Source organism: Impatiens glandulifera, chromosome 1 (genome assembly GCF_907164915.1).
Source record: "Impatiens glandulifera chromosome 1, dImpGla2.1, whole genome shotgun sequence".
Taxonomy (NCBI): domain Eukaryota; kingdom Viridiplantae; phylum Streptophyta; class Magnoliopsida; order Ericales; family Balsaminaceae; genus Impatiens; species Impatiens glandulifera.
In genome coordinates this window covers 73,644,818-73,653,497 of record NC_061862.1, presented here as the reverse complement: position 1 = coordinate 73,653,497, position 8,680 = coordinate 73,644,818, and the positions used below count along the sequence as shown (strand labels likewise).

General features: G+C 27.2%; 1 protein-coding gene across 1 annotated transcript; it reads left to right on the top strand.

Annotated features, from left to right (window-relative positions):
- The first annotated feature begins 3,926 nt into the window (after nt 1-3,926).
- LOC124921534 (phosphomannomutase) lies at nt 3,927-8,412 on the top strand. The gene is made up of 12 exons (XM_047462205.1): nt 3,927-4,073; nt 4,724-4,814; nt 5,227-5,271; nt 5,429-5,495; nt 6,038-6,114; nt 6,617-6,652; nt 7,000-7,055; nt 7,141-7,240; nt 7,320-7,415; nt 7,502-7,591; nt 7,764-7,815; nt 8,210-8,412. Exons 2-12 carry the CDS (start codon nt 4,746-4,748, stop codon nt 8,260-8,262), a joined length of 741 nt encoding a protein of 246 aa, XP_047318161.1. The 5' UTR covers nt 3,927-4,073; nt 4,724-4,745; the 3' UTR covers nt 8,263-8,412.
- Nucleotides 8,413-8,680: the final 268 nt, after the last annotated feature.

The window sequence follows — 8,680 nt, the reverse complement described above, 5'->3', positions numbered from 1 at the left end:
CGGTGAGTGTCATGTTAGTTCTCTTTAATTAAAAAAAATATTATTATATAACAGTGAAGTTAGCAAATTTTATATTAAAAATTCAGAAAGAAACACGATCCTAAATAAATGGGCTGAATCCTAAAGCAAGTGGAAGATAATTATATTGGACTCTAGTTATTTACATTACATCCAAAAGATGAGGAAAGTGCATACGAAAATTACTCTACACTTTTTCTTTTAATAAGAACAACCTAACTTGAGAAATGTCTAAATTGTTAGTTATTTTAATGTGTTATCTTGAATAGTATAATACATGAAAATAAAATTCAAATTTAGGTAGCAAAGCAAGCTCAAATAAAATTTAACATGTAACATTCCCAAAATAGAAGAAATGTTCAAAATCTTAGTTGGAAAAGGGGAATAAATGCTTCGACCATCCTTTCTATGCCGTAATAGTCCACTTGTACACATTCTTTTGTCATTTCATGTCCCCAACATTGAATTAGGGATTTTGACTTGTTTCGTCCTTCCAGACTGTCAAATAACTCAAAAGATGATTCATTTATTTAGCATTCAAATATCTGCTAATTATAACACTCACCATGTATTAATTTACCTTTAACCAATCGTCCTAATCTATTTCCAATTTCCAACATTTGAGTACATATATTATTTAATAATGGTATACGAGTTGTTATCCTAATAAAAATTACAATCAAATTAATAAAAAAATATATCTATAATTTTATTTATTTAATATATATATATATATATTATATTACACATATATATATATAATTTAAAATTATATATTTATAATTAATTAAGAAATTTATTATATTGTTTATTTAAATAATAATGAAAGAATATATATATATATATATATATATATATATAATTATATAGGAAATTTATTATAATTAATTAAGGAATTCGATTTTTAAAATAATAATTAATTATTATTATAATTAATTAAGAAATTCAGTTTTTTAAAATAATATTATAATTAATGAAGGAATTCAGATTTTAGAATAGTAATTAGTTAAAAATATAAATATATATATATATGATGCTTAATTTTTAAAGTGTCCGGATTATCGGGTTGAGAACTGTGGTTAATTTGGATATATATGAGAGTAAATTGATACTTGGGTCGGATTGTGGGTTGACCCGTCCATAAACTTAAAACGGTTAAAAATAAAATTAAAAATGCTATAAGTATGGTTTAAACTTGCAACCTAGCAAAAACAAGTACAACCTTTTAACCAATTAGGCTAATAACACTTTATATTTTAAATTCAACCCAAAATTTTATAAACGCGTGACATTTTAACAATATAAGTTCAACTTTTTAACTAACTAATATATATATATATATATATAATGATGCTTAATTTTTAATCGAAAGTTGTGGTTAATTTGGATATATGTGAGAGTAATGGATACTTGAGTCGGATTGTGGTTTGACCCGTCCATAAAAAATTTACCGTAATATTTTTTTCATGGTTTTTTATATTATTACTCGTGCAAATGCACGAGATACACGCTAATTAAAATAATGGTAGTAATTATTCTAATTAATTTAAAATTCAAGTAATATTTATCCCTAAAATAACTCTTTAATATACAATTAAGAATAAAGGTAATTCTATATATTCATAATATATTTTAGAATTAATTAAATATTGTATGTTATTATGGAGTTTAAATATACAAATAAAATATATGATAGAATTAGAAACTAAGAAATTTGGAATAAAGTAAATTATGAAATTTAATTTATACAATATATTAAATATATATATATATATATATATATATATATATATATATATATATATATATATATATATATATATATATATATATATATATATATATATATATATATATATATATATGAATAGTATCAAATTAAAGTTATTTATTAATATTATTATTTATAAATATTGATCATATTAAGTACAGACTAACAACTAAAAAAATATATATTAAAATATATTGAATACTTAAGATAGAAAAGGATGAATACAGATATTTTTATAACCTAATCAAAATTAAGGTGTTAATTATTTATATTAAAATAATTAATATATATAATAAAAATAAATTAAGAATTATATATATGTATATGGATAATTAAGAAAATAAAAATTTATAAAATAAATTAAGGAAAGTTAAGAATAATAAAAAAAATAATAATAATAAAGAAAGAAAACATTCATGTTCTTTTATTATTATTATTTTTATAAATCTCAATAATTTAATATTTTATTTTTTCAAGAATTAAAGAAAGAAATTATGATATATCTAATAATTGATATACAGAATTTTGAATTTTAATAATGTTGTCCCTTTGATTACTTTTTTGCGGCATGAACCGACTTATATTAAATTTATAATTTTTTCTAAATAATCAGTTCAAAAGAAGGTTAATATTTGGGTTGATTACAAATTTAGAATATGTGTAAATTATTAATTTATAAAACATATTTATTTTATAAAATTATGACATTTGTGTTCGAAAGAAGTTTAATAATTAATCAAGTTACATACTTAAAATATGTACCGAAATTATTAATTTATTAAATCAATTAATTGAAGCAATATCCAAGTTAATATGTTTTATAAATTAAAAGGTATAATGGAGGGAATTTAGGCAGTTATTTAATAGGCATAAAATAAGATAAATAATTAATCAGAATAACATTATGCACATGTGATAATAAATATGTAACAATTATTTAGTGTGCTATGTGAATAATTGGACTATCCAAATATAATCAATTGTTTAACATGACTTATTGTTAATATTTAATCATTACAAAAAGTATGATTATTAAATTTATGGGAGTATTCATTTGTTTTGTTATATAATTATGTCAACATTTTTCGTTCATTAGGTTTATTTTTCAACATCTTAGGATTATTTTATAGGATAAAGTTTAATTTTTTTCTTTTATTTTTACAAACAATGAGTTTTGTTTCTTCTATAGAGTGCGACTAATCCCTGCGAGTTAAACATATCCGTAAACACACTTAACCAAGCGCAGAACTTGCCGTTTGACGGACTCGAACCTAAGATCTCATGGAGGTTAGAGATATCCACATTTTGTTGCCGCTGGGTTAAAAAAAGATATAAAATTTGTTATTTTTAAGAATTATATCTATTTTTAAAAAAATTAATAGAAGTATTATGAAAATAAAAATATCATAAAAAATACACCATATTTTATGATGAGACATCATTATTTTGAATTTATTATGACTGTAAAGTTCTATTAGTTTTTTATTTCTATGATAATATAATATTGTATAAAAAAAATATTTTTATTTTAAAAAAAATTAAAAGAAGTGATATGAAAGAGAATTTTAAAGAAAGAATTGAATAAGAGAAGTATAAAATGATAAAAGAATGAAAGAGAAGAGCTAATTTTTTTAGCAAATTAAATTGTGCCAAAAAAAAAAACTCATATCAAACAAGACCTTAGGGATTGGCACATTGAGAATATTCTTTTGAAGATGAATTGGATATTAAAAATACTTATAATTAAATAAATTTTAAAATATTTCGAAAATTCACCCCTTAATTATTAATATTATATTTCAAAATTAATATATATTTTTGTTTATTACCAAAAGAGAGATTATAATCTCCACTTTCTCCTCCACTTTGAATCCACACCAAACTTAGCCATAAAAAGAAATTCACACCAAACAAGACTCTAGAATTAGATTATAAGAATTGAGAAGTGATTCTCCCCCAACTTTTGACGAGTATAAATCTCAGTCTTGATCTGCTTTTTGCTTCACTTCAGACCTCCGTTTTCCTCTCTCTCTCTCTCTCTCTCTCTCTCTCACAGGTTTATACAAAATTCTCTCTGTTATTCTCTGTGTTACGTTACTTATGTATAAACTCACTTTGCGAATCTCATATTACGCAGGTAAGAAATCCGAGTTCATTTGTGAGATTCATCTAATCTCATTTCTCTCTCTTACTTTTACGGATCTAAGAAAGCTCGTCGGCAATTCGTCTCTTCTGCGTCCACTCACCGTGGATTCAAGGAGAAACGGCAGAAACTGCTTTTCAGGTCTCTTTATATCTCTTCTCCGATCTAATCTAATCTAATCTAATCTGTATAACTGCATTCTCTGTATATAACCGCGCAATAAGATAATGCCATGATTGAACTAATGTGATTGATTCAAATGGCGTCTCCTTGGAGTATTTACGCGCACAGTAGTTTTTAATTCGTCTCTTCTTACATGGTAACAGTTGTGAAACTGTTCTGGATTTGCTTGCTGAGGATTGGTTGAAGTTTTCATTGACAACATTGATTAACGAATAGTTTTTCCTTGCATTAAGAACATCTAGATCTGTTTATATTGAAGTAGTATCTATCACTGCATCATCAATACGTTAAAAAACAAGAAGAAATAAACAATTGACCTTACTCGATTGACTTACCATCACTAATTCTATGACTGAATGACTTTATGTGGATACTGAGTTAATGCTTTTGTACAGACTTCTACTTCTTGCAGCTGTGACTTAAATCGAAGAATAGCTCATCTACTACATTATATTATGCAATTACCTAATACGTATACACTTAATACAAATCAATGAACATCTAGCTGAATTAATTCATATCTTTTATTGGAATGCTGCTTTCTGCTTCTTCTTTTTTTCATTTTAAGGAAGATAAAGATTAATTTGTCAGTTTCTTGGTTAAATTAGGCTGGGAATTTCTACAATTCCAATGGCAGTAAGGAATCCTGGATTAATTGCTTTGTTTGATGTTGATGGAACTCTTACAGCTCCACGGAAGGTACATTTCCATTCTGGCAACTTGTTTGATTTCAAGGAGTTTTTATTTTAGCATTTTATTTCAATGATGCTATTATTTCAGATACTTGAAACTGAAATTATTTTGCTTGGTAGTAGTAATCTAAGAGTTGAGTTCCTAAATGGAGATATGACTTTCAGAATTATTTCATGTTCCTGAATTGCTAAAAAGTTGGATTCTAAGCTGTCGAATATCAGTTGCATTCCCATACTTCATACTCCTAAAGATGAACAGCAATAAGTGTGTGAGAAGAAAAGTTATTTTTGTGTGTTCTACTCACAAGATCTAGTTGCCTGTATTTCAAGTGGAATTTTGACTTCAAATTTTATTGCAATGGAATATAAGCAATCATTTCTGCAAGCATTCCTTCTCATAAATTTAGTTTTACTTGCAGGGGGTTACTCCTGACATGTTAAAGTTCATGCAGGAACTTCGCAAGGTAACACCATTCTTTCATGTATAGCGGGTTTATGATGGAAAATACATTTTTGTTTCCTTTTCTGTTTGTTAAATCTGTTCCCTTCTTTCTAGCCAAAAAATAATAATCTGTATGTTTTTTCAGTTATATTTGTTTTTTGACAAGTGTTTAATGGCAGGTTGTGACAGTTGGTGTTGTTGGAGGATCTGACCTTGTTAAGATATCAGAGCAGCTTGGCAATTCAGGTGGGTAAAAATGATAATAATTTTTATCATCATATTTCAAACATTCCAAAATCACTAGTATTTGAATCAAGCTTTAATACCACTTTGTTGGTTGAGAATACAAACACACTAAGAGCTTGTTTCATCTTGGAGTTATTTTGATTATTGTAAAGAAACTCTTTATCACATCACATATTTTTTAAACCATAAATCATAACTCAAAATTTCAAATAACCCAAGATCAACCAAGTTCTAACAGATGTGATAGTTAACCAGTTCCCCACTTGAATGAAACTTTAGGAGTCAATAAACAACAATTATAGCAACAAAAATAAAACAACATAATGGAACATCGAATATTTTAATGTGGAAAACCCCCTGAAATGAAGGCGTAAAAACCACGAGACACAATCAAGCAACATTAAAACCAATGTCGATTATGTTTACTATTTGAATCAAGCTTCTCTTTTCTCCAATCTTGTCATTTCATTCTTCCCTCCAAAGTATTTTAGTTTTCCATATGACTACAAAAATTTGCTCTTAATTTCCAACTCTCCTTGCAGTTACAAATGACTACGATTATGTGTTTTCGGAGAATGGTCTTGTTGCTCACAGCGAGGGGAATCTTATTGGAACCCAGGTAGGTAGTTTTACATATGATGAAGACTTCCCGTCTCTAATTGAACAACCAAATAACTATTTGTTATTCAGAAAGAATTGTAGGCTTTCTTCTAAGGTGTTATTTTGCACATTGGTAAACCCCTTGATTTTGAGGATGCTTTAGGACTTATTATTTGTCATGTTGAAACATACTTACAAAAGATCAAGTGCTACACTCATTGGCTCCATCTGGAAATACATTTTATATTTTGTTTTTGTATCCAAATATAAAAATGTTTGAAAACTAGTGACCTATTTGAAAACACTTTATGTTTCTGTTGTGGATTCGAATCCAGATGAGAAACCAACAATAATTTTTTTGCTTCCAAATGTGATCTCATTGAATCCAGTGTTTCCCTATTGATGTTAGATGCCTCGTCATAGAGTAAGGAATAATGATTTGATATTTGATAAGTGTAATATTCATTTTCCCTTGTGATATTTGATTTATTTATGCATTTGTTTCTGCCTTTTCTATCTAGAGCTTGAAGTCGCACCTTGGAGATGACAAACTCAAGGTATTTTCATTTGAATTGTATCTATATTCTAACATGTTAATCTTTTATTCTAATCAATCCTTGTGAATTTTGAGGACTACAAACTTAGACTAATTTTAATTTATTTTTAGAATGAATACATAACTAAAGACATAAAAAATGAGACTTCTTCTAGAAAGGAGACTAGACTCCTTTTTTGTTCTTCTCTATTGGAACACATAAGTAAAGACTTGAGTTTCAAATGTTTGATTAAAGATTGTATGTGCAATGGGCTTGCTTCAATTAGTTTTCCATGTTCTTTTAGCTGTTCCCATTTCTGTTAATGACTATATCCGCTCACTAATTCCAAGTTTTTTAATGACATGCAGGAGTTCATTAACTTCACACTTCACTATATAGCTGATTTGGATATTCCGATAAAAAGGTTTGTAAACTGAAGTTTCCCCTTATATCTTAATGTCAACATCAAACATTTAGCCCGTCCTTACTTTGTTAATCAACACTTTTAGAGGAACTTTCATTGAATTTCGGAGTGGGATGATCAATGTATCACCAATTGGGCGAAACTGCAGTCAAGAAGAGCGAGATGAATTCGAGAAATATGACAAAGTAAGAAAAATTGCCTCATTATCATCTCATGTATATTTTTGTCGTCAAGATAATGAAGAATCTTCTTATTTATTTGAAGGTTCACAATGTTAGGCCAAAAATGGTGGAAGTGCTGCGTGAAAAATTTGCACATCTCAACCTCACTTTTTCCATTGGAGGACAGATAAGCTTCGATGTGGGTTAATTTATATATTTGGTGTTTTCTTTGTAAAAAAAATGATTTTTTCTAACCGGATAGGCGATTATCATTTGTTTTAACAGGTGTTCCCACAAGGTTGGGACAAAACTTATTGCTTGAGGTACCTCAATGATTTCAATGAAATCCACTTCTTTGGAGACAAGACATACAAGGTAATATAACTATTCATCAATCAATCAAGATCTTTTTGATGTTAGTTTTTTTTACTCACTTAACATATCTTATTTATTTTCAAATCCAAATAATCTAAACTTTTTTTATCAAACAAAATATTTTTCAACTCTTTGTTTCCTTATATCTATTATTTTTGGGTTGATTTAACAGGGTGGTAATGATCACGAGATATATGAATCGGAGAAAACCATTGGCCATACAGGTCAGTCTTATACTCCGACTTCTCTTTTTAGAGTTATACTTTAGGCTTCATTTTAGGCAGGTCATGATTCTGCTGCACATATTGGTATCAAAACCACTGCTTGAATATAGTTTATTCTTTTAGCGTCCTGATAATTCACCCTGAAAATATAATTTAAAAAATGACAGCAGATAAGAAATAAGGAGTCGAAAAATATTGATAAGAAAATTGTAGGGAATGATGTGTCATTTATTGAGTCATTGAAAATTTAAAACTTATCTCTACTTAAGAAATGACACTATCAACCTTTTGTCTTGTTCCATATCATTTCTCTCTAGTTATTTTTAAAATAGTAAAATTTTAATAATAAATTTGAGATATTAACTCTGTTTATTTTTTTATATATTTTTTTCAGTTACAAGTCCAGATGATACTGTTAAGCAGTGCAAATCTATATTCCTCTCTTGAGCAAAGTGAGCAGACTATATTGTATTGTCTTCAATGATAAGCAATTTACCCTCTGTCTCCATTATCAACAATAAAAGGGTGGTTGCTATAACTATTTTTACTATTTTTATTCATTAAGTTGTTGTAATGAAACTGGAAACTCTTATCTAATATTGATGTTGTAAGCTATATATATTTATACATGATAAATGTGACAAAAACTTCAAGAAAATCAAATGACCCAACACAGATAGCTAAACAAAATTAGTTATACTAATTATCATTTGTAAAAGGAAATACTACATTCTTTAGTTTTATTTCTTGAACTTCAATCAATGTTTTATTAGTTAGAATTAAGGATATGATATCTTTGCACTTAAGACAACCTAGGTGGATACCACATCCTTATTTCAAGATAAAATCAAACATGCTCAAGGGA

Coding starts and splice junctions, on each gene's coding strand:
- LOC124921534 (XM_047462205.1), top strand. CDS start 4,746: ATGGCAGTAAGGAATCCTGGATTAATTGCTTTGTTTGATGTTGATGGA. Junction 5,496..6,037: donor AGAGCAGCTTGGCAATTCAG/GTGGGTAAAAAT, acceptor CTCTCCTTGCAG/TTACAAATGACTACGATTAT. Junction 7,592..7,763: donor TTGGAGACAAGACATACAAG/GTAATATAACTA, acceptor TTGATTTAACAG/GGTGGTAATGATCACGAGAT.